General features: G+C 39.0%; 1 protein-coding gene across 1 annotated transcript in view; it reads right to left on the reverse strand.

The window, feature by feature from the left end:
- The window catches only part of PWP1 (PWP1 homolog, endonuclein), a 33,991-nt gene extending 11,631 nt beyond the window's left edge, over nucleotides 1-22,360 (reverse strand). Inside the window, exons 1-11 of the mRNA XM_006205862.4 lie at nucleotides 22,161-22,360; nucleotides 16,363-16,421; nucleotides 16,041-16,225; nucleotides 13,041-13,126; nucleotides 12,844-12,940; nucleotides 9,963-10,073; nucleotides 8,838-8,968; nucleotides 8,144-8,205; nucleotides 2,356-2,452; nucleotides 1,723-1,784; nucleotides 396-507 (exon numbers count right to left, since the gene is read on the reverse strand). Coding sequence (XP_006205924.1) covers nucleotides 396-507; nucleotides 1,723-1,784; nucleotides 2,356-2,452; nucleotides 8,144-8,205; nucleotides 8,838-8,968; nucleotides 9,963-10,073; nucleotides 12,844-12,940; nucleotides 13,041-13,126; nucleotides 16,041-16,225; nucleotides 16,363-16,421; nucleotides 22,161-22,232 — 1,074 coding nt within the window. The 5' untranslated portion in view covers nucleotides 22,233-22,360. The remainder of the gene's footprint in view (nucleotides 1-395; nucleotides 508-1,722; nucleotides 1,785-2,355; nucleotides 2,453-8,143; nucleotides 8,206-8,837; nucleotides 8,969-9,962; nucleotides 10,074-12,843; nucleotides 12,941-13,040; nucleotides 13,127-16,040; nucleotides 16,226-16,362; nucleotides 16,422-22,160) is intronic.
- Nucleotides 22,361-26,978: the final 4,618 nt, after the last annotated feature.

Here is a 26,978-nt window from a genome sequence, read left to right on the forward strand (position 1 = left end):
ACTTTTTTCCTACCTGGGAGACAGTGGTATATTAAGTGCTGAAGTACTAATATTTAAACAAAAAGGGTTATTTTCTTGGACTGATTTAACCATTAAAAAAAGCATAAAAAGAATATTAGCCATGCTTTCTATTTCAAAATAATTTTTACAATTATCACGTAATTATTACAACTAAAAAAATGTGGCACTCTTTGGGATGGTTGGAAGTTAACAAAAGTGTTTACTATTTTTTGTGGTGGATCCATTGTTCTGTTAAAAATCCTTTTTAGAAAGACTCCAATCTAAATACTTCACGTTATTAACGTAGAAAAAGCTTTTCAGAGATTCTCTCTACAATGCAATGTAAGAGTCTAAGTCATTAGCAACCTGGGTAAGCAAATAATATGCATACTTACCAAAAAATGACAAGGTGAAAAGTGATTCCAAGTCACTCTCTCAATCTGCCCACTGAATCGCCACATTCGATGGCTTTCATCTGGACTCCGGCAGTCATACAGAGCCACTGACCTGGACAGATTTGGGCACAGTCAGGGTTTTAAGACTTCAATTCTCCTGTATTTTCAGTTTATTTAAAATGGCATGGTAATAAAACTGTGAAATCAAGATCCAATTATTTAAAGCCTGTTTTAAGGTTCTAAAAGTAGAGATGACAAGTTGATTTTTATAATTGGTAGACTCTGGTCTTGTCACCTAAAGACACTGGTGGCTCTGGCCTTGACCTCCAGAATGAATCCTCTACTTCCAAGATGAATCCTTTCTATTTCCAAAAGAACAGGACAATTTCTAATTTCCGCTTCCCCAGCAGTGCTGAGACTGATAACTCATGTCTCAGCCACCCATGCTTACTCTCTGTAAGCAGGTTACTGTGTTTGGGGAACTGATGGATATACTTCTCTAATTCTGAATGAATCCCAACTGAAAAACATAAACACAGTACTTTTCAAAAGGATAAGGAATCAAAATAAAGACTGCAAGTTGGTTTCTGTTTCTGCTAGCTACCTTTCCCACCTTCAGACCAAATCTGTAAAAAAAAAAAAAAAAAAAAAAAACACATGTGGCTGGAAACCCCTCTGTGGGGGACTGCAGTGGTCCCGATTCTTCCCCTCTCCCTATATATACGTGCCCCTGTCAGTGATTTGGAAGTTCCTCCCATAAATGCAGAGTCCATTTCCAACTCCATGTGATACCTCTTTTGGCCAAGAGAGGAAGACACTGTACTGGTTCCGAGCCCAGGTCTTAGGAGGCACTGGTATCTCTGCTTCTAATTCTGACCTTGCTGTGACAACAAACCTGGGCTAGCCTGCTGGTCCCAGGAGGATGTGAAACATGAAGAGAGCCAGGTCTCTGGGCCCAGCTGAAACAAGCCAAGATTGGCAGAGCTGTCAGCTGAACCCAGAGTAGTTAGCTCAACCTTGCAGAGGACAGGCGATAAGTGTTCATGGCTTTAAGTCACTGAATTTTGCAATGGCTTGTTTCACAGCAGTGGCTAACTCATACACCCTCTAAAAATCATAGCAGTTGCTAGTTAGGAACTATGTTATTATGATACAACGATATTCCTTTGCAGGCTGAAAGGATCAAGTTGAAAGGGAAAAAGTACTATTAAAAACTTAAACACCCAGAAGCCTCAGTAATAAATTCTACCTGAGTATCAAGTGATACTTTCTGAATTAGTTCAAGAGGATAAAAACAGCAGCAATAATTCCTGAAATGTTTTCTTACTTATCATATGATCCAGAAATTAGAGTCTGTGCTTCAAATGGATGAAACTGAAGAGTCTGTACCTAAAAGGAGGAAACATAAATGAACAGGTCAATGTTTGTTTGGTTTTGGTAAAACTGCCTAATACTTGGTGAGAATCAATTTGGTACTGTTTCTACTATTTAAAGAAACATAAATGTACTGCATAATCAAAAGGGCAAAACATGCTTCCCAGTAAAGGCTGACACCTGAAAGACACAATGCAGTATTCCCCAAATTGTGCTTGGAGAATAGGTATGTCCCTAAAATGTTAAAGTATAATCAGAAGGAAAAATGTGGGGGGGGGATCAAACTTACTGGGCAACTCCAAACACTGAAATTTTCACAAGGTGCATCAGCACATTAGATCCCTGAGTTCTGTAGTAACATCTGTTAAATTCTTTAACCCCATTTGGTGACTGACACACCCTCAGCCCTTTTTAGGAGCCTCTGTAAACATGTTGTAAAGCACAAAGTTCTATGACAATCCAGTGAGATACCAAGTCAGAGCACTTCGTAATTCACAAAAAGCCATATATAAATATTTGGATTATTTGTAGCTAATATGCTTCCCAGATTTTTTTAGAATCCCCTTTACCCACTAAATCACCATACCTTGTCTGTGTGTACGGCAAGACTAGCTGCTGGTTTCCCCAAGGACATATCCCACAGAATTACAGTGTTATCAGCTGATGCACTTGCCAGCACGTTTCTGAGAAAGGAAACAAATCAGGTTATCTTTTAAAAATCAAAAGCATTACATATAAAGATTCCATTTATAATAGCATTCAAACAAATAAAATACTTAGAAATAGACTTAATGAAAGAAATGCAAGACATTGAAAACTTATAAAAGATTGTTGAAAGAAATTGAAGAGTATCTAAATGAATAGGAAGATAGCTCATGTTCAGACTGGAAGACTTAATGTTAAGACAGAAATATTGCCATCTACAGGTTGATCTATAGATTCAACCAACCCCTTTCAAAATGCCAGATGGCTCTGGCAAAAAACGGAAAGCTGGTTTTAAAATTGACATGGAACTGCAAGGGACCCAGAATAGCCAAAATAATCTTGAAAAAGGAGAGCAAAGTTAGAAAGTTCACAGTTCCTGATTTCAAAATCGACTGAAAAGCTACAGTAATCAAAACAATGGTACTGGCATTAAGTACAGACATTAGGAATAGAAAAGTCCAGAAATAAACCCTCAAATTTATAGTCATTGGTTTTTGACAAGGGTGCCAAGATTATCCACTGTTCAGTGGGGAAAAGAAGTGTTTTCAACGAATGGTTCAGGGACAACTGGATATTCTCCAGCAAAAGAATGAAGTTTAGACCCCTTCCTCACACTATATACAAAAAATCATTCAAAATAGATCACAGGGCAACTAAATGTGAGAGCTAAAACTATAAAACTCTCAGGAGAAAATAAGTATAAATCTTCATGACCTTGGGTTAGGCAATGGTTTTTTAGATATGACAAAAACATGAAATAAATTGGGTATCATCAACATGAAAAACTTGTGTTGCAATTATACTATCAAGACAGTGAAAAAACAACCCACAGAACAGAAAATATTTGTAAATTGTATGTGATAAAGGGCTTGCATCTAGAATATATAAAGAACTCTCAGCTAAATAATAAAACAACCCAATTAAATGATGGGCAAAGGATCTGAATAGACAAATGGCCAATGAGCATGTGAAAAGATGCTCAAACCATTAGTTATTAGGGAAATTTAAAAAAATGGGATACCACTTCATACACAGAACGGCTATAATGAAAAAGACAAGTGCTAACAAGATGTAGAGGAATTGGAACCCTCCGTCCTACACTGCTGGTGGGAATGTAAATGGCAAAGACACTATCATATGACTAGCAATTATACTCTTAGGTGTATACCCAAGAAAATGAAAACATATGTCCCTGCAAAAATCTGTTCACAAGTGTTCTTAGCAGCATTATTCATAATACAGCAAAAAGCAAAAACAAAGGAAATGTCCATTATCCAGTGAGTGAATACACAAAATGTGGTACATCCATACAAGGGAATATTATTTGGCAATAAAGAATGATGTACTGATACATGCTACAACATGGAAGGACCTCAAAGACATTATGCTAAGGGACAGAAGCCAAACCCAGAAGGCCATTTATGATGATTCCATTTCTAGGAAATATCCAGAACAGGCAAATCCAGAGACAAGAAAGTAGATTAGTGGCTGCCAGGGGCTGGAGGGATAGGACAATAAAGAGTGACTGCTAATGAGTATAGCATGCTTTTTGGATTGATGAAAATATTATGGAATTACTGATGATGGTTGCATAACTTTGTGAATATACTAAAAATCACTGAAACACTTTTAAAGTGAATTTTTTGATACATGTATTTGCTAGGTCATATAGTATGAAATACATCTCAACTTTTTTTTCCCTTAAAAAAAGAGCATTAAATACTATTAATAGAAAAAACCCAGGATGTCTACCTGTCAGGGATCAAGAGCTAATAATGTAGTTCCACAACAGAACACAGGCTTTAGAGCCCAGAAAACCTAAAATGGATTCTTGGGTGCTGCCTCTTACCAGCTCTAAGACTTAAGTTACATTTCCTTGCCTGCCAATGAGAATGAAACAACCAACCTCAAAGGGCTGCTATGCCAAGTACCTGGCTGAGTGACTGGAACGTAGTGAGCCCTTGATAAATGTTAGATGCTGTCTAAAAAATACAGACACTCCTGAAATTGAAAGCTCATTCTTCAACATCTAGCTTTAAAATGGCTCAACACAAAATTAGGTCATTAATGATAGTAATCTTTTTGTTCAGAAAATCAACGTACTGTTAAAATATTGATGGGTCCATTTTAAGGTATTATTTCCTCAAGAAGTTACTTCAAACTACTTTAGTTTTATAAGTCACATTTCAGTGACATATGCAATGTCTCTTAAGAAGATCATGTATATTTGGGTCATGCTAGCTTTTTTCTACCATTAAGTCCTGCATACAGGTCATGTTTTAAGCCCCTGGCATTTTATACATTAAATTTAACTTAAATTCCCAATAATCAGTTTATTTATAAACAATGGCTCCCAAAAGCAAAAAGTTAAAATTTCATAGTACATTTTCATTTTAATCATTCCAAAAATACCTGAAATTATTTCCACATTCAAGTTCTTATTGTGTAAGATCAAAAACAAAAAACAAAACTTCTGAACACTACACCTGCAAGAAAAGCACTCCAACAAGAGAATGAATCAGCAGAGAACATGCTTTTTTTTTTTTTTTTTTAACTGGGAGCATTTTACTAGAAACCAAGGTCCCACCAGTAACAAGGCCAACATGTTATTCTTCACCACAGTCCCAAACTCTATGCACCCAGAGTATGGGACATTTCAAGACATACTGCACCTTTTCAGTAAAGAAAGGGGAAAGGAGAACCAAGATCTAAAATAAGATGGAGAAATAAGAGTTAAGGAGCAAAGAAACATGTGCCACTGGAGTCAAACAGATGTGAGTGCAGATGCGGAAGGATGGGAGAACAGGTGCCATTAAGAAGCTAAATGGAACTAGGGAACGGTGGCTGGGGAAAGGGAACGATGAACCAGTTGGAATGCTGATGAGAGGTTGTTGCATTAGAATGACCTTTCAGTTACTCAAAGTAACAGTTGCTATACGATGAGAAGTTAATATATGTAATCATTGTGACAGTTTAGATTTGTAAATATGAGTGGGTTTCTAAAGCACAGGGCACTCATTATTAGATCTCTTATTTATATGCCCATTAGTCAGGATCAGGACCAATTCGAACAAAACCCAATTACTATAGCCTGGCAGCATTAGATTCTCATCTGGGGGAAGCTTTAAAAACAAAATCAAAACCAAAACACCAACAGATTCTTGGGCCCCTGCTTCAGAACTACTGACTCAATCTTGGGGTATCAGAGCCAAGGAATTTGTAGGGTTTTTTTTCTAACTTTTTAATTTTTAATTTATTTTTTTAGGATGCATTTTGATTTATAGTTTATTTTAGTTTCAGGTGTGCAACATAGTGATTCACTATTTTTATAGGTTATACTCCATTTAAAGTTATTATAAAGTATTGGTTACATTTCCTGTGCTGTACAATATACCTGTAGCTTATTTATTTTATACATAGTTTGTATCTTAAAAACCTTTACCTCTATCTTGCCCCTCCTCTCCTCCCTCTCCCCACTGATAACCACTAGTTTGTTCTCTGTATCTGAGAGTCTGTTTTTGTTATATTCATTTGCTTATTTCATTTTTTAGGTTCCACATGTAAGTGATAACATACAGTATTTATTATTCTCTGTCTGACTTACTTCACTAAACATAAAAACTTCCACTTCCATCCATGTTGTTGTAAATGGCAAAATTTCATTTTTTTTTTTTTCAGGAACTTGTACTTTAAAAGGTTATTCAGAAGTTTCTGGTTTGCAGCTAAGTTTGGGAAATACTACCTAAACAACCTTCTCAGGTGCATTTCCCCAAATGGTCGTAACTCTGAAGAGGTCCGAACACAAACATATTCTTTGGCAAGCCAGCGCTATGGGATTTTCCTTAGAATGCTCATAATTACAAAGTGTCCAGTGTGACAGAAATGCTTTGGAAAAAAAAAAAGTGCACTGGGTAATCCAGATTGTTCTCACCCCTCTAGATAAGTTGTACTCAACCTAGTGCTTACCTTCTTGCCACAGTAGTCCCTCAAACCAACTACACTATTTGGAAAATGGCCTTCTGGAGTAACTGTTGTTTAAGGGTAAATATAAAAAATATGTGGATGACATGCAAAAGAATTAAGTTGAGCCCTTACCTTACAGAATATACAAAAATTAACTCAAAATAGACCAAAGACTTAAGAGTTAAAACTACAAGACTTTTAGAAGAAAATCTTCATGACAGTGAATCTGGCAATGATTTCTTGGATATACCACTAAAAGCACAGGCAACAAAAAGTAAAAATGAATTGGACTACATCGAAATGAAAACTTGTGCACCGGAGGACACTAACGAGAGAGTTGAAGGCAACCCATCCATCAAATGGGGAAAAATATTTGCAAATGATAACTCTCATAAGGGATCAAAACTCAGAATATATAAAAAAACTTCCACAACTCAACAACAAAAACCTAACCCAATTAAAAAATGGCCAAAAGGACCTGAATAGACATTTCTCCAAAGAAGATATACAAATGGCCAATAAGTACTTGAAAGGATGCTCAACATCAATAATCATTAGGAAAATGCAAGTCAAAACTACAATGAGATACCACATCACACCAGTTAGGAGGGCAATTATAAAAATAACAATAACAAAACCAGAAAGTACCAAGTGTTGAAGAGGATGTGGAGAAACTGGAACCCTTGTGCTCTGCTGATGGGAATGTAAACGGTGCAACTGCTATAAAAAACAGTATGGTTGTTCCTCAAAAAGGTAAAAACAGAATTAACATATGGTCCAGCAATTCCACTTTTGGCTATATATTCAAAAGAACTGAAAGCAGGGACTCTAACATACATGTAAATCCACATTTATATCTATGTAAATAACAGAAGCATTATTCACAAGAGTCAAGAGGTGAAAGCAACCCAAGCGCCCATCAACAGATGAATAAACAAAATACGGTATACATGTACAATGGAGTATCATTCGGCCTTAAAAGGGAAGGAAATCCTGCCACATGCTGTAACACGGATGAACCTTAAGCTAAGTGAAATAAGCCAGTCACAAAAGGAGAAATACTGTACAATTCTACATATGAGGTACCTGGAGGAGTAGATTCATAGAGACAAAGTAGAATGACTCATAGAGACAAAGGTTACTAGGGCCTGGGGGAGCAGGAAATGCAGAGTTATTGTTTAATGGGTATGTGGTTATAGTTTTGGAAGATGAAAAAGTTCTGGAGTTGAATGGTGGTGCATAACAATGTATAACAGTGTCCAGTGAACTGTATATTTAAACACGATTAAAATGGTAAATTTTATGTTATGTATATTTCACCACAGTTTAAAAAAAACAAAAACAAAAACATGTGGATGAGATGTTGAGAATACTAAATGAAGTGAGAAAAAGGCCTTCTGTGAAGAAATAGTTCTACTGCACCACTGGCACTGCGGTATATCCTGTTTTTCCCAGTGGTGGTGGAGAGGAGTGCACTTGGTCCCCAAATATGTAATGAGCCTCTACTAAGCAAAAAGCTGGCAGGTGATGTGGGGGATGCAAGGACAGACAGCAGAGCTCTTGCCTTCAAGCAGTATATACTTCAGGAAAAGATAAGACATGGACACAAAGACTCGAAACACCAAGTGTAGGGAGACAAGTGCAGGCATGAGGAAAAACCACAATGGTTAATCTTTAACAATCCTTCAAATGGTATTTCTTGTTACCTGATCAATTTATTCCAAGAAAGGTCAAGGACAGCATCAGTATGCCCATCTGCTGAGGAATTCTGTAATGATTGTTTAGTTTAATTATTTTTGGTATTAAATTACCTCCCCAAACAAAATTGATACACTAATTTGAAAGATTCTTTAAACCTTAAGATTACTGTTTTGATCTTGAGCACACATGCTCAAAGATCTGGAAACACCTTGTCTCCCTGTTACTATAGAGATACATGATATTCTTTTTCAGGGAAAAAAACTATAGTAGTTCTTAATGTGGGTGCTATAATTCTACAAATCAATCCCTCCCTTTCAAAACTGAACAGTTCTAAAAGCTATAGGAATTAATAGAGGGATATTTAGATTTCAACATACTCAAGGCTAAATGAATATTTTAAAAGTTCAAAAGTAGCTTATTAGTGTGAATAGCTACTATCTATAAAGCGGGATCATGACCAGAGAGTAATCTGTTTTGTGTAAAGATGAATAATGTAACAATGGAGGCTTTATGTAATCATAAATCAGTTTTTCCTTGGATGGGCATTTTGAAACTAGAAACTACAATAACTTCATAACTACCTGTCCTCTTCCACCAAAACTATCTAACTGAAAAAGTGTATGTTCTTATCCCCTGTCCCCTCTCCCACCAAACCTCTCTGTTTGTCATTGGAGTTTAAATATCTATTGGCTTGCTTACCTTCTTTCCTTTCTTTTTCTTCTTTTTTGATAGCTTACTTCCAAGTGTGAAGACTGGCTCTAAAGAGTCCACTATATCAAGGTCCCACACTTCAATAACGGGGGTCATGTTTCCCACAGCAATATAATTTCCTACAGGAGAAAATGATGTACTTATGATTTTAAAAATAAATTTTAATGACACACTGAGTAATGGCTTAAAGCAGTTTCTCTCAAACTTTCATATGTATGTACATCACCTGAATGCTGCTAAAATGCAGATTGTTTCAAGAGGCCTTGGGTTGGGACCCTGAGCCTGAATTTCTAGCTGGCTCCCGGGTGATGGCTATGCTGTGCTGCTGGCCCTCAGACCACACTTGAGTAACAAAGGCTCAGGCCCCTGGTTCCCAGGTCCTCACATATGTAATGAGAAAATCCCTTCCGCCTTCACAGGCTGCCATGAGGGACTGAGTGTTAGAGTTTTTAGCCCTAGTAAGTATGACAGGGACAACTAGCAGTGTGCAGCACAGCTACAGCGACTAACATGAAAGCCCAATTCTCCTCCTCTTTTTTTTTTTACTTGAAGTACAGTGAGTTACAATGTGTCAATTTCTGGTGTACAGCATAATATCCCAGTCATACCTACATATACATATATTTATTTTCATTAAAGGTTATTATAAGATATTGAATATAGTTCCCTGTGCTATACAGAAGAAATCTGTTTTTTTAATCTATTTTTATACATAGTAGTTGATACCCAATTCTCTCTTCATTTTGGTTTTACTTGAGGGTTCTGCAAAGGGTCATGCACTACACTCTAGCTGGTAACATCAGGTGCATTACACCATTTTATACTGGGTTTTTTATGGGATCTTTGCACAGTTCTGCAGCCCAAAATGGTTTTCAGGCCCTGTCCTTCTGCCTACAGTGGAGAAATTACCTCTTCAGCCTGTCTGAAATCTGGAGACATACAGCCCCAAACAATTAAGTGATTATGTTTTGAGAACTCTGTAACTTCATAAAAGAACATTAACTTCATAAAATATCAACAATTCTGAAAACATTCATACAAAATAGGTAACTTATGTGGGCTAGGAGAAACACAGGAGTAAGAGCATTGAGTAATCTTAAGTTTTCTAATTACCAGTCGAATCATCTGGGCTAGGATCAAAATTCAGCCATTCCACACTCAGAGGGTATGCAGACAACAGGATATCATGGTGTACATAAAAAGAATCTTCTTCTTGATTATAAACTGAAAAGATTGGGAAGAGACTTTATTATATCAGAATAAGAAATCATATCCAGCTCAAAAGAATAAACTCTCCCTAAACCTATGGGGGCCATAGGCTTAAAGTGAGACATATTTGATGGCACTAAAGAGATTCCAAAGTACTTACTACTAGGCAGAAGTTCTGCACGTCTAACATATTCCCATCGTCTGGTGTGCTCCAAAGGGGAACAGCAGTACTGACAACAGAACTGACATCTGCCTGAATACTCGATCCGCATGTTCCTCAGCTACAATGGTCCTACTTTCTGGTTTATTTATTACAGAAAACAAATGCTCATGATGTCTCCATAAGAAATACTTCAATATAATTTTATCTTTTAAAGGTCTATCTGGCTATAAGTCAAGAACGAATCAGCACTGGAAAGAAATAACTCATATTTAGAAATCTAAATGCTCATCAAAAATTACTTCAATTAAAAAAAAAGTTTATGAAGACCAGCACTGTAAATAATGCTCTTGAGAACACTCTTCTGGAATATGGCAACTAAAAAAAATTAGCTCTTTATCATTCAGTTACAATGTTAAGGAGCAAAAATATTGTTAAAATCAATAATTAAGGAGACCTTTAAAAATTATACAGTGAAACACTGATAAAATAGAGCCCAAGAAATCACAGATTTCCCTCAAATATGTCTTTTACTAGAAAGAAGTAATGTTAAGATAAGCAAATGATTTTTTAAAATTCCTCAGACCACTAAACCTGTGATAGATCTTGGGATTAGCAGATTCTCTGTAATGTTCCAGCACATCATTTCATGGTTAAAATGCATGCTCAAAATGATTAGCTAGTGGTCCTGCAAGAACCTCACCTATGGTCAATGTACTCAGCTTACATTTTAAATAAAAATGATGATGATGTTTTAATTGAGTTTAATTTTTTTTAATTTATTTTATTTTGAGGGTAATTAGGTATATTCATTTATTTTTAGTGGAGATACCAAGGATTGAACTTAGGATCTAGTGCATGCTAGGTACACACTGTACCCCTGAGCTACACCCTCCCCCTGATGACGATGCTTTAATCTTCTTTTAACCATGTCAGATCAACATTCAGATCTAATTCAGAATGCAATTTTGAAATTATTCTTGAACAGAGATACACTGGGTAACTTGAAGATTCAGACCAAATCCAAATAAAATATATCATTAATAACCTAACTTAGAACAAAATACGAATACAATTGTTTTTCTTTAACTTCTCAACTCCACTCTGATACTCACTAGATTCAAAGGAATGACTACAATAAATTCTCACACGAAAATGTATAAAAATCAATGACGACAAACTGTTTAACAGCTTCAATTTTTCTGAAATTAGAATTGGTCTTTTAAAAATTCTATGAACAAAGTTTTCATTTGAAATACGTAAAAAGTTCAAAGATAATTAGGAGAATAGCTTCACATGTATTTGCTATTTAAAGCCTTTCAGTGGGCCATGGGATAAAGATGGCCTATTAGGCTTCCTGCATGCAGCCCTCGACTGTGAAGAGTTACAGAAATCCAAGCTAATAAAAGAAATAAGTGACAAAGTAACCTAAAAGATGCCAATAAACATTAAATCTAAAGGTTTTAATTTTCAAACTATGCAACTGTATTTCCTATAATGAAAGGCATTAGCCTAATCATCTCTTTAAAGCTTCCAAATTTTAAGGCAAATGAATAGAAGACTGTTGGGGAAGGAGAGTATCTGAGCAAAAACGGACCTGTCTGAGGATCTGTGTGCATGGAAAGGGGTAAGAAAAACAAAAGGGAAAATGTGGAGGCAAAATATTCCAGACATCTTGAAGGTGTTTTTAAGAAAATAATCATTCAATTAATGTTTGTTGAATTAATAAATATCAACCTTAAGGTATTTGATTTAAAAATTCAAATAAAAAGAAAAATGTGAATCATTGTCTGCTTCAGATTCCAAGTAGCTGATCCTTAAACAACATGGGGGTTAAGGTCACTGACCCTCCGTGCAGTGGAAAGTCCGTGTATAACTTACAGACCACCCTCCATATCCCTGTACAGTGTTTCTCCACTAAAGTGTTTATTACTGAAAAAGAATCCACGTATAAGTGGATCCTCACAGTTCAAACCTATGTTGTTCAAGGGTCAACTAACTGTATTCACCTCTGGCTTTAGTGCAGACATTCCCTGAACTGGGAAAAGTGACCATGACCTTTTGGTTCCTGAAGAGAACCTGTGGGCCTCTAAGTTGAATTTTTATGAAGAAAATAAAATGTTTTGTGGAAGGGGAAATATCTGAAATGAATTTGTGAAAAAGCAGGATAAATTATACAGAATATAACCTTCACCATATGAAGAAAAAGGAGCCAGAAAGTGAACTGGAGTAAAAATCCAAGGTAACAAGTTACCTTGGGATAAAGAGATTATAATTTTTTCTTGCATTTAAAGATAGTTTTACCTCTAGGTTTTCTCCAATGAAGGGAGAAAGAAAAACAAAAATTAGCAAAAGTGTTTAAACAAAAGATAAAAAACCCCTATTAGAACTTTCTAGGGGATCATTTTCCATAAATAAAGTCAGATACTAAAATGACACATCAGACTACACATACCCAGGCACAATAACCAGGAAGTCTGTAGACCATGTAGAATTTAACCAGGTAACCCAACTAAATGAGATACAGCAGAACCTGGTGTTTAGAAATTCATAATAGTTACTATTATAGTTATTTTAATATCACTAAAGTAGAGAACCTTTTAGTAAGGGATGTATTTCACTTACCATGTACCTCTAAATTGCACTGGTCCTGTTCAGCTCTGCCACAAACTATGAGATTGTCATTGGGCTTAATCAAGAAATCTTCCCGTTCATATTGCTCCTAAGTGGACAGAGAAAAAGTCATTGACTAGAATCAGATATTTGATAAGGTTTTTCAAACACTTAAGGAGCAGAATTAGAAAAGCCATGCGAATATTTACCGTATCTTTCAGAGTAACATAAGGATCTTGATCATTACTCCCATAGACTGTAAGACCCAACAGAGATTCACCAAGAGTTTCGGTATCTGTTAAGAATTTATAAATCGAAATGAATAAAACACAGAGACAGGCTATAATGGCAGAGTACAGACTCACAGCTCGCTCTCTCCCACAAGTAAACCAAGAATTACATCTACAAATCCAATGAATTGCACACAACACCTACTGAACTCTGGCAGAGTGTCTCTCACTTCGAAATACAGGAGGATTCTCACAAAATTCAGTAACAGAAAAAAAGAAAAAAGAAAAAAACCAGTGCAGGACCAGTCCTGTAGGGAGGGAGCAGCAAAGGAAGTCACCCTCAAACTGGGATGCCCCATCTCCCGCCAGGTCAGTGGGAACAGAAGCGGAGCTTCTGAGGGTCAGAGGAGAAAGTGGCAGCTACTTGGTAGCCAGAACTAAGAGAAACTGACATGAAGTGTCCCTGTGATTCCCAGCCCTAGATACAAGCCAGCAGGGACAAGCTGGGACTGGCTGCTGGAGATCAGTGAGGAGCCTGGGCAGAGGGCTGGGGCCTATTGCCCAGAGGCAGCCTCAGTGGACTGGAGGGTGGTGTGAGCTCTAACTGGGGGTGTGTGTGGAATAGAACAGCCTGGGACCCCATTAAAAAAGCGCCACTGCTGGTGTGCATGGAGGGGAGGGGTACAACACAGTCGCACCACAGCTGCTTTCTCTGCCTGGCTCCACTGTTGGTGTGTTCTTGCGAGAAGAGGAGTGGGGCTCTGTCAAAGACAAGGCTGCAGCACGGAGGTGGGGCTGAAAGCTGAATCTATACCTAGTGGCCCTGCAACTTCACAGGAGGGACTAAGATTTGTTTATAACCCCAGGCAGAGAGGGTGGATTTGCTCTCTCTGGACCATTGATGGACCCGTCCCTCTGGGACGAATAAGCAGTGAGCGGAATTTTGGTGCATGGCGGGGGTGACTACGGGTATTTACAACAGGCTGGCATACCATACGGTATGCAGAGGCAGGGCTGGGGACTGCACTGACCCTGTGGCACACCACGGATTCAGGTGTGTGACTGCATGCTTGCTATGGTGGGTCCTATCACCTGACATTGGTGAATCTGCACTGGTGGTCCTGGGGGCCAGAACCTGGGGGACATCAGAGCAGGTGGCCAACATTCCCGTAGCTAAGGTGGGGACAAAGGCAGCGTCAACAAAGAATACTTTGTAAGCCCACATAACAAGTGACAGACAACACCACGGAGAGCACCTCCCAATGGGACATCTCCTGCGGAGGTACTCAGCAACACTTCTTTCCAGATGATGCGCTCCAACCCTGCCTACCACACGCCACAGCTCAGAAACGGGTCTAGAAGCCTCTATTCCAGCAACAGGGGAGCAGAGCCGGCCCCTGTCAAGGCTGTGACAACCACAGAACAAAAAAGGAGGTCCTGCTCAACAACAACAACCAGGGCAGGCTCTGATCACACCACCAACCACACCCCCAATCAAAGGGATAACAGCCAACACTCACAGAAGAAAGAGGTGGCAACCATCCATAGTAAGAACAGCCCTCGCAACAAAACTATTAGACGCACATAGTCTACATAGGAATGCTCCCACTTTAAATAAAAACAAATAAAAAATAAAACAGCCCTTCAAGACCACAGTAGATAACTGATACTCCTAGAAGCCAGAGAAATATAAGTAAAATAAAGCAGAGGGACCACTCCCAATTAAAAGAACAAGAGAAGTCCCCTGAAAGAACGAACAATGAGATAGATCTCAACAGTCTACTAGATCATGGCTTCAAAAAGGGGGTGATAAAAGCACTGATAGAAATAAGAGAGACTATGAATAGAGACAGAGAATGCTTTAAAAAGGAAATTGAAACTATAAAGAGGAGCCAATTAAAAACAGAAAACTCAACTGCTGAGATAGGAGCTGAGCTAAAGACAGTCGAAAGCAGAAAGAAAGATAATGCAGAGGAATAAATAAGGCCTTAGAAGACACATAAAAGAAGTCACCCAATCAGAACAGTAGATAGAAAAGCAAGTAAAAACCAATGAAAGCAATATAAGGGACCTATGGGATAATATAAAGTGTGCCAACCTATGCAGAATAGGGATTCCAAAAGGAGATGATAGAGAAAAGGGGATTGAAAAGGTATTTGAAGAAATCATGACTGAAAACTTCCCAAACCAAAAGAAGGAAATAGATATCCAAGTACAGGAAGCACAGAGAGTCCCCAACAGGAAGAACTCAAATAGACCAACGCTAAGACATATTATAATCAAGATAGCCAAGGTTAAAGATATTTAAGGAGGCAGGACTAATAATACCTGATAAGCAACAAATGGGAATTTCCACCAGATGAGAAAGACAGGACAAGTACTCTGCAGGGTGTGGAGAATGTTAGGGAGCAGTTTCTGAATGCCATTTCTGTAGACTGCTTAGCTCTTATTGCTCTGTATTCCCATGGTACTCTGTCCTAGCAGGATGGTAACAAGTTCAGAGGCCCACAACCCAGAGTCCAATGAAAAAAAATATCCTCTGCATCTAATGAAGTGCAGTGAAAAGCATGAAGGCTTTAGAGCCAGAGACTATTCAAACCTCAGCTCCATTATTCATCAGCTGTGTGACATTGGCAAAGGTATTTCATCTTTGTAAGCCTGTTCTCTCTTCTGTAAAATAGAGGTAATGACTCCTCTCTAATTACTGCAGACAAAGAAAGATGAATTACAGATTATCATAATCACTACTTGCAACAAAGCATACAATATTAATTTTTTTTTGAGATTTTATATTAGTGGGTTGAATTGATTTTCAGTTCAGGAAACAGTTTAGGAAGCATGCTGTCTGCCCAAGCCTTGAACCAGATTATCTGACATAAAGGACAACAAAGCCTCAGAGTAAAGCTCTGGAACACTAGAAGCATGATCTGATGCACTGAATTTGTGATTAAAAACTAGTAGAAGTGAGTGAGTTCTCACCTGGGTCACCTTCCTCATCATATTTATCTAGGTCGTATTCGGCCAGCTCATCATCATCCAGGGTCCTGTCATCCTCTGGGTCGCCATCCTCTAAGGGCTCCCTCGGTCGTGCCTGGGTACGGGCACTCTGCATGCCGTCCTCTGAAGGATCACCTGTCTCCTCTTCATCACTGCCACCTTCTTCTCTACACCAATGAAAAAAGAAAAAGTAAAAAGACATCACCCAAAAGGCACCATTCAACAACAAGACCATCCCGTCATCATTATTTAAGATTTACATTTCATCTGACTTTACTACAGGCATCAACATTCTGTAACTTACTGTAATTTTTCCTTTGCTTCGGCAATGAGACGTTTCACTTCTTCTTTACTAAGCTCTACCTAGAAGAGAGCAAATATTTCATTACGATATATTTTAGGAAATCAAAAGTCTTTGAATTAAAAATAAGTTTGTAAACTAATGTAAAATATAACTCAAGAGACATTAAAAATCGAGTATCAGGAGAGATGCAGCCAAGATGATGGAGAAGGACGCTCTTAGCTCACCCTCTGCCATGAATACACCGAGAGAGACATCCACGGACCCACCCATTCAGAACATCTGCTGAACTGACAGAACATCACCTTCTTCAAGAGACAAAATTTGTCACAAATCTGGTGGAGATGGAAGAGGAGGTGGAGAGGTGGAGGGGGAGGAGGAGGAGAATATTAGTGCAAGACCTGTCCCGCAGGGAGGGAGCAGCAAAGGAGGAATAGCGCTCTCACACTGGGACTCCCCCTCTCTCCAACACAGAGGTCAGCAGGAACAGAGGGGGAACCTCTGAGGCTCAGATCTGTGCACAGCAGCCCTTGACTGACAAAATTAAGTAAAATGGGCACAAAGGGTCCCTGCAATCCTCAGCCCTAGAGGTGAGCCAGTAGGGGTGAGCTGGAGCAGACTGCCCAAGAATTGGGGCGGACTGCACAGAGGCAACCTCAGGGGACTGGAGTGTGTTGTGCACCAAGGCTGGGAGTGTATACAGAACAGAACAGCCAGACTCCCCTATTTAAAAAAAAAAGAAAAAAGAAAGCAGCACTGCTGGTGCATGCCAGGGGGAGGGGTGCTATAGCCTTTGTCTTCACAGATCAGAGGCACCACTGCTGGCAAAAGAAAGATAAAGAAGGACACTATATAATGATTAAAGGAGCAACACAAGAAGAGGATATTACACTTGTTAACATATACGCACCCAATATGGGAGTACCTAAATACATAAAGCAAATACTAACAGATATAAAGGGAGAAATTGATGGGAACACAATTACAGTAGAAGACTTTTACCACCACAATAACATGACTGGATAGATCTTCCAGACAGAAAATCAATAAGGCAACAAGAAACTAAATGACACAATAAAACAGTTGGACTTAGTTGATATTTTTAGGACATTACATCATCCAAAAATAGAATATACATCTTTTTTTAAGTGCACATGGAACATTATCTAGGATAGATTGTGTACTCAGGCACAAAAGAAGCCTCAACAAATTTAAGAGGATAGAAGTTATTTCAGGCATCTTTTCTGACCATAACGCCATGAAACTATTTATCAACCAAAGAAAAACAGAGGAGAGAAAAACAACATCATGGAGATTAAACAACATGTTACTCTAAAAAAAAAAAAGGCCAATGATGAAATCAAAGAAGAAATTAAAAAATACTTTGAGACAAATGACAATGAAAACACAACCACACAAAACCTATGGGATGCAGCAAAAGCAGTCCAAAGAAACGATACAGGCCTTCCTCAAAAAAGAAGACAATCTCAAATAAACAAACTAACCTACCACCTAAAATAAGAAAAAGAAGAGCAAACAAAACCAAAAGTCAGCAGAAAGAAGGAAATAATAAAGATCAGGGAGAAAATAAATAAAACAGAGATTAAAAAAACAATAGAAAAAAATCAATCAAACCAAGAGCTGGTTTTTTGAAAGGGTAAACAAAATCGACAAACCTTTGGCCAGGCTCACCAAGAAGAAAAGAGAGAGAATACAAGCAAAATAACAAAAGAAAATGGACAAACTACAACCAATACCACAGAAATACAAAATATCATAAAAGAATACTATGTACAGATACATGGGAACAAACTGGACAATCTAGAAGAAATGGACAAATTTCTGGAAACATGTAGTTCACTAAGACTTAATCAAGAAAAAAAAAAAAAGACCACCTGAACAGACTGATCACCAGAAATGAAACAGAATAAGCAATAAAAAAACTTCCCTACAAACAAAAGTCCAGGGCCAGATGGCTGCACTGGGGAATTCTACTAAACATACAAAGAACTTGTACCAGTCCTCATCAAACTCTTCCAAAAGATTGAAAAGAAGGGAGTACTCCCAAACTCATTCTATGAAGCAACCATCACCCTGATACCAAAACCAAAGACACTACCAAAAAAAAAAAAAATTACAGGCCAATATCACTGATGAACATAGATGTAAATATCCTCAAGAAAATATCAGCAAACAGAATCCTACAACACATAAAATAGATCATACACGATGATCAAGTTGGAATCATCCCAGGGACACAAGGCTAGTCCAACATAGCAAATAAATCAATGTGATACACTACATCCACAAAAGAAAGGACAAAAACCATATGATCATCTCAATAGATGCAGAAAAAGCTTTTGATAAAATTCAACACTCACTTATGACAAAAACTGTTATCAAAGTAGGTATAGAGGGAACACATCTCAACATAGTAAAAGCTATTTATGACAAACCTACAGCCAGCATAATACTTACTGGTGAAAAGCTGAAAGCCTAAAGGTTTAATTTCCGGAATACATAAACAGCTCATACAGCAAAACAACCCAATCCAAAAAAGGGCAGAGGACCTAAACAAGCAATTCTCCAATGAAAACATATGAATGGCCAATAGACACATGAAAAAAAGCTCAGTGTCATTAATTATCAGAGAAATGCAAATCAAAGCTACAATGAGGTTATCACTTCACACCACTCAGAATGGCCATCATTCAAAAGTCCAGGAATGATTAATGCTGGAGAGGGTGTGGAGAAAAGGGAACCCTCCTACACTGCTAGTGGAAAGTAGTTTGGTGCAGCCATTATGGAAAACAGTAAGGAGATTCCTCAAAAAACTAAAAATAAATCTACCATATGATCCAGCAATCACACTCCTGGGCATATATCCAGAGGGAACCTTAATTCAAAAAAACACATGCACCCCAATGTTCATAGCAGCACTATTTACAATAGCCAAGACATGGATGCAACTTAAATGTCCAATGACAGCTGACAGGACAAAGAAGTTGTGGTATATTTACACAATATGAGTACTACTCGGCCATAAAGATAATAAAATAATGCCATTTGCAGCAACGTGGATGGACCTATAGAATGTCATTCTAAGCGAAGTCGGCCAGAAAGAGAAAGAAAAATACCACACGTTAACACTCACATGTGGAATCTTAAAAAAAAAAAAGGACACTAGGAACTCATCTCTACAAAACAGAAACAGAAACAGACTCGAAGACTTAATAACAGTCTTATGGTTACTGGGGAAAGAGGGTGGGAGAGGATAAATTTGGGAGTTTGAGATTTACAAATATTAGCTATTATGTACAAAAATAGATTTTAAAAAAGTTTCTTCTGTATAGCACAGGGAACTATGTTTAGTATCTTGTAATAACCTTTAATGGAAAAAATATGAAAACAAATATACATATGTAAATGAATGACTGGGACATTGTGCTGTACACCAGAGATCGACACATTGTAATTGACTGTACTTCAATTTAAAAAAAAATTGAGGGGGGAGGATATAGCTCAGTGGTAGAGCACATGCTTAGCATGCACGAGGTCCTGGGTTCAACCCCAGTACCTCCATTAGAAAATAAATAAATAAACCTAATTACCTCTCCCCACCACCACCCCTAAAAAAACTCAACACAAAAAACAGGCCAAAAACAAAAAAATCGAGTATCAATCCAGGGTCTCTAAATTTAATGTAAATGGAGTTTTCACAGGTCCTTATAATTAAGATCCCTTCTAACCTAGAACTGTTCAAAAATCATGTTCAGTCTACCTCTCTCCAGTCTTTTTCAAAAAAGACAGACTTGTATAAACTGGCTTCTATGACAGCCCATCTCATTTTCTTCCAATTACTCAGACTCCTAGGCTGCTTCTCCCAGTTTTCCCCGTGGATTTTCCTTAACAAACCACCCTTGCTTTCATCCCCTGCTTTCTTCCTTGCTATCACTGCCAAGTATTCACTCATCATGCTCTCATTTCCCCACAAAGCTCATTCATTCTCAAGAGTAAAACCACTGTCTCTAAAATGATCACTCCAAACTTTCTCTTCTCTAGCCACATATAATCCAGTTCCATTTTTCTAACTACCCATAAGACTCTCCACTTGGATATTCTGATTTAAAATTAAAGTCATTCTCTTTACTTCAAAATTGGCCTTCCTTACCTAATCAATGCTTCAGTACCTTTTAAAACACCTCTATCACTGCTAAACTAAGTTTCTATCATTCCACCCATGGTAGGGATGCTTGATGATAGGTGACGAGCCAATCAATCACCCAGTTTGTACTAAAACGCTTCTGAAAATATGGATATCCTCTACAGTGATGACATTCTATAGTTGGATAGCTCCAGAAACTAAAAGTCCTTTTTTAATTGCACATATGGTTTTCCCCATGTGTCAATAAGTCTCCACCATCACAATCTCCAGTTGTAGCAACTCATTTTGTAACACAGAGTAACAAAAATATCACAGAGCAATTTGGAAATTTGTCCACAAATAGAACCAAGACTTGAAATGTATATATTTTAAATACCAAATTAAAACCACACCTACCCAACCTAAAAGGTTCTTAGTTTAATAAAAAGAGACTTGTTTTTCTAATTTCTCTTATTGGTTTGAATTTTCCTTCCTGGGATTTTGTAGACTAAATTAAATCTCTTCTTCCTATAAACTCTTAAAGCAATGGTTCCCATACTTGTCTGCACATTAGAATCACGTGGGGGAATCAGGCTATACTCCAGACCAATTAAATCACTTCAGAATTGGTATTTTTTGAAGCTCCCCAGGTGGTTCCAAACTATAGACATGTTTAGAAATCACCATCTTCAAGTATCTGAAAGGCGAGATGTCCCTTTTTTAACAACAAATCTTACCTCCTTCAGTAATTTTTAATATGAGATTATTTCCTGTCCCTATTCTGTACATACGCACTGAATGCCTATTGTGAGCCAAACATTGGAGAAAACTGGTAAATAAAACCGTCTGTGTCTGGTGGAACTGGCCCAGTAACATTGAAACACTCCCTTTCTTCTTTCATAGCATTAATTCCCAATGACATAATATTACATATACACGTCAACTCCATAAAGGCAGGGACTTTTCTTGTTTTGTTTATGCCCATCCCAGGATCCTGAACAATGCCTGGAACACAGAAAGCACTAAGTATCTTAAGTAATCTTTCCTGCTACCGGCTCAGTCTTTAAGGTTTCCTCTTCATAATTGTCACGTTTACCTCTCATCCCCACTGCCACATCCACATCTCACTTGGTTCACTGCGAGAAATTCCTAATGTATCTCCCAGACTCACGACATTGTCTCCACACCAGTTTTTCTACACCATAGCTTTCATCCAGTTTATTCCTCTACACGCCGAGCGAAGGAGTGGAAAGTGGAGTTTCACATACATGCTCCCTCTTCCCGTTATGCCTGAAAACGCACTAGGGTGTGGGGGAAGCTGCGCGGACGTCAAGGCGACTTTTGGGGAGTTCCCACTCCGAGCCGCACCCCCACCTTCCAGCCCGTGAAGTCCACGTGTGAGCGATTTTGAGGGGGTGGGGCTGCGCTTGAGGGAAGGGACCATGAGGAGGCGCGGCCCCTGCTCCTAGGCCCAGGAGTCCCAGACCCCAGAAGCTGCAGCCCTAGTCACGACAGTCTGGCCACAGCCGGCCTCACCCGGGTCAGTCCTAGCAGCCGCGCCCGGGCCGCGCGTCCTGGGTCCAGGTTCCCTAGGCGGGGCTGACCCAGGGTGCTGCGAGGAGGCCGCTCCCCTCACCTCAGGGCGACCAGGCCTCACCTTGTCTGGCGTCTCTTTGGCCACGCCGCAGCGGACCCAGGCCACGCACGTCACCTGGCGGCTGCGGTGCATGGTCCCCGACGCCCCGACGCCTCACGGTAGAGACTGGGTCCCAGCGGGTCCGGAAGCCTAACGGCCTTCCAGCCAACACGCTAGCTGACGAGCTCTGAGCCGCCACCTGGGCGCAGCGCAGGCGCAGACACTGGTTCCCGTGGCGTCGGCGCCCGCTTCTGACGTCATTCGAAGGCGCCGAATAGGAAAGGGTAGGGAGAGAGTTGAAAGCGGTTGCAGCTGGGTGAGGAATGCACGTGGGGTTGGCTGTGCTGTGTGGGTTGACTTGAATGGGCTTTACAGGACTGTCCCGCCTGTGATGGTGTCTGCGGGCTTCGTGGAGGCAATGATTAAATAAAATAAATGAAATTGGAATTGTAGGCGTCAGAGGCCAATTTCCACCAACCTTCATTTTGCCCCCAGAGACTTAGAGCTGACAAATGGTAGAGGTTTGGGGTTTATTTTTAAAAGTTTTCTCCAAAATGAATTTATCATTTCAAGGAATTCCTCCGCCATTACATTTCATTACATTTTTGGATGTTACTTTCTCACTTTCAAACGTTTAGTACCTATTATATCCTAAATACACAATAGTATTTGTAATAACAGCAAATGAGTGCTTGTTCTGTGGGAGGCACCTTTTTAAGTGCCTTTTGTTCACTTGGTTACCTTTTAATCCTGTGTGGGAGGTCTTATTTCCATTTAACATATGGAGAAACGTTAATTATCTTTCCCAAGGTCACGCAGCTAGTAGGTAATTTGGATATGAACCCAGGCAGTGTGACTCCAGGTGTTGGCTATAATCTGTGTCAGGCTTCTCAGCTAAGGTCAGAGTCACCTGGAGGCTTTAGGATGGAAAGTCTTAGCAATGCCTGAAGATCTAAGTTTTGGTCACTTTTTTGGCTGTGTTGCCCTGTCCAGGTCATATGCCCTCTCTGAGCTTCTATCTGTGTCTCCTACTTCTGAAATAGGCAAGCAAAAACAGGAGGGTGGCTGCTATGGGGAAGAGTGGTGGCAAAGATGAATCTGCAGCACATGGTCCACCCCAGTTGCATTATCGAAGTGTGCTGTCCACCGGAGGAGTCAGTTTGTGGACAACTTTGCCACGAATTTTCCTCACAATATTTTACTTGATTCTCACAACACTACTGGTGAAACATGATCAAGAATTACCTCCATTTTAAAGGTGAGGAAGCTCAGTGATGAAAAGCCTTCCTACCTTGGGATTACACATGATTGGGGACTGACAGAACTACAATTAGACACCAGCCACTCCTTATACTCAGCCTGATGCCCTTGGCACTTGCCCACCCTGTGGAGGGATCCTCTCAGGAGTGAATTGCTAATCCTTAGGGTAGACGCACTGTGTGTTCACTAAGGCCTCTTTCAGGGCTCTGTTTCTCTAAATGGATTCTTCTGTGGCTTCTTTGCTTTTGGTCCATTTCAAAAAGTGGTATGACAGATTGTATTTTTCAGAAATGGCTGCAACAATAGCTTCCTTCAGACATGTTTTTCCATAATGTGGTCTTGATACTCCTCATTCTACCCACCCCCAACCTAGACTTTAGATAGGTTTATGACTGCTTGGAACAGTATAGAGTATGACAGAAATTCTAAGTTTAAGTATAAATGAAATGCAGGTTTTGCCCTCTCCCTTTTTTTCCTGGAACATTCACATTTGGAGCTCTGAGCTACCATATAAAAAGTTTGACTACCCCAAGGCCACTATGCTGTGAGGAAGCCAAACCATGTGTGGGTGCTCCAGTAGACAATTCTGGTTTTTGACTCAACTCAGACATGTAAATGAAAGAGCCTTCAGATGATTCCAGTGCCCAGACTCTACCCCCAGCCTTTGATTTTTCCGCCTGAGGCCCAGACACCATGGAGCAGAGATGAGCCCTCCCCACTGTGCCCTACCTTAAAAGCCTGACCACCCCCCGAACCTGTGAGCATTGTTAAACGGTTGTTTCAAAACATTAAGGTTTGTTTTTAATCCTTCCATATTCTTTATTGTGGTAAAATATACATAATACAAAATTTACAATTTTTTTAAGTGTACAGTTCAGTAGTATTAAGTACCAAACCACTGAGTTTTGAGGTCATTTTAAAATGCAGCAGTAATAACTGGAACAGGCAAAACCCTGGCTATATTTAGAATAGAGCACACGAGCTGATTTATTAGTAAAGGCTGATTTATTAACACCTGGCTGGGCTTAGTCAGATGCACACCTGGTACGTGGGAGTAGGCTTGTATTTGAGTATTTGCCTCTGATCTGTTCTTTCTGGGGGCTGCCCCCTTATGAGTCCTTGATGGTGCCTGGTGCAGAATGGGTGCTTTATAAATATTTATTAAATGAATGAAGTAAATGATAGAAGCTGGAACAGGGCGCTGGTTACTTTGGGCCTGCTAAACTTACACTCTTTTACTGGGCTTATATTTGACATTCTGCCATTTCAGCCTGAGCTGTGAATTACCCTTAAAAATGAAAATCTAACTATAGTTGACATTATTAGTTCCTTCTAACACGAATTGAAAGAGATTGAGCTTCAGTAGTTCCATTTCTAAGCCTGATTCTTGGGAACACTGATGAGCATATTTAACCCCAAGAAGTCTCTTTGCCAGGGGCCAGAAAAAAAATGTACTTTGTAGCATGTTGGTTATTCTTAGAGCTAAAAGTCCCTGAGGATTGGCCCAGGCCCGTGCCAGGCTCCCATTACACCGTTTAGCTCAGGGCCAGGTATAATTAGGCTCATAAACATGATTTCTTATTGGCCTTAAGCACTGAAAAGGGAAGTATGTGGCCCCCCTCCCCCATTACACAAGGCTCTGTTTCTTGCCCCTCCTACAGCTAACCCTGCAGTATTAGCTGATAAGGAGAGGAAGGAATAACAATAGCCACCAGTTCCTAAATGCCAGAGACTCCTACTACAAACAGATTTTACAGTGACAAAATCGGGTGTTTAAAAATGCAACTTTATTTTTCTAGAACTGAATTTTATTTAGATTTTCATGAGAAGAGGAATCATAAGGGTTTTTTTTTTTTGTTTTTTAAACCACAACAGTGTAAAAATGTAGCGTGGTGGAAACATACTGTCCACCAAAACTGAATCAAGAAGAAACTGAACACTTGAACAATCCGATCACTAGAAAGGAAATAGAAATAGCAATTAAAAACCTCCCTACAAATAAAAGTCCAGGACCGGACGGCTTCACCGGGGAATTCTACCAAACATACAAAGAAGAACTCATACCAGTCCTTCTCAAACTCTTCCAGACGATTGAAAAGAAGGGAATACTCCCAAACTCATTCTATGAAGCCACCATCACCCTGATACCAAAACCAGGCAAAGACACTACAAAAAAAGAGAATTATAGGCCAATATCACTGATGAACATAGACGCCAAAATCCTCACCAAAATTTTAGCAAATAGAATCCAACAACACATAAAAAAGATTATACATCATGACCAAGTGGGGTTCATCCCAGGGACACAAGGCTGGTTCAACATACGCAAATCAATCAGTGTAATACATCACATCAACAAGAGAAAGGACAAAAACCACATGATCATCTCAATCGATGCAGAAAAAGCATTTGATAAAATTCAACACCCATTTATGATAAAAACTCTCGCCAAAGTGGGTATAGAGGGAACATATCTAACATAATAAAAGCTATATATGACAAACCTATAGCCAGCATAGTTCTCAACGGTGAAAAACTCAAAAGCTTCCCACTAAAATCTGGGACAAGACAAGGATTCCCACTATCACCACTCCTATTCAATATAGTCCTGGAAGTCCTAGCCACAGCAATCAGGCAAGAGAAAGAAATAAAAGGGATCCAAATTGGAAAAGAAGAGGTAAAAGTGTCATTATATGCTGACAACATGTTACTATATATAGAAAACCCTAAAAGGTCCACAAAAAAGCTACTAGAGCTGATTGAAGAATTCAGCAAGGTAGCAGGTTACAAAATTAATGTTCAAAAGTCAGTTGCCTTTCTTTACGCTAACGATAAATCAACAGAAAAAGAAAGTAAAGAAACAATCCCCTTTAAAATAGCACCCAAAGTAATAAAATATCTGGGAATAAATCTAACCAAGGAGGCGAAAGAATTATACACAGAAAACTATAAACCATTGATGAAGGAAATTAAAGAAGACTTTAAAAAATGGAAAGATATTCCATGCTCTTGGATTGGAAGAATCAATATTGTTAAAATGGTCACACTGCCCAAGGCAATCTACAGATTTAATGCAATCCCTATCCAATTACCCAGGACATATTTCACAGAACTAGAACAAATCATAATAAAATTTATATGGAACCATCAAAGACCTAGAATTGCTAAAGCATTACTGAAGAGAAAGAAAGAGGCTGGAGGAATAACTCTCCCAGACTTCAGACAATACTATAGAGCTACAGTCATCAAGACAGCATGGTATTGGTACCAAAACAGACATATAGACCAATGGAACAGAATAGAGAGCCCAGAAATGAACCCACAAACCTTTGGTCAACTCATCTTCGACAAAGGAGGCAAGAATATACAATGGAATAAAGACAGTCTCTTCAACAAATGGTGTTGGGAAAACTGGACAGCAGCATGTAAAACAATGAAGCTAGAACACACCCTTACACCATATACAAAATCAACTCAAAATGGATTAAAGACTTAAACATAAGACAAGATACAATAAACCTCCTAGAGGAAAACATAGGCAAAACATTATCTGACATACATTTCAAAAATTTTCTCCTA

The sequence above is a fragment of the Vicugna pacos genome, chromosome 12 (genome assembly GCF_048564905.1).
Source record: "Vicugna pacos chromosome 12, VicPac4, whole genome shotgun sequence".
Taxonomy (NCBI): domain Eukaryota; kingdom Metazoa; phylum Chordata; class Mammalia; order Artiodactyla; family Camelidae; genus Vicugna; species Vicugna pacos.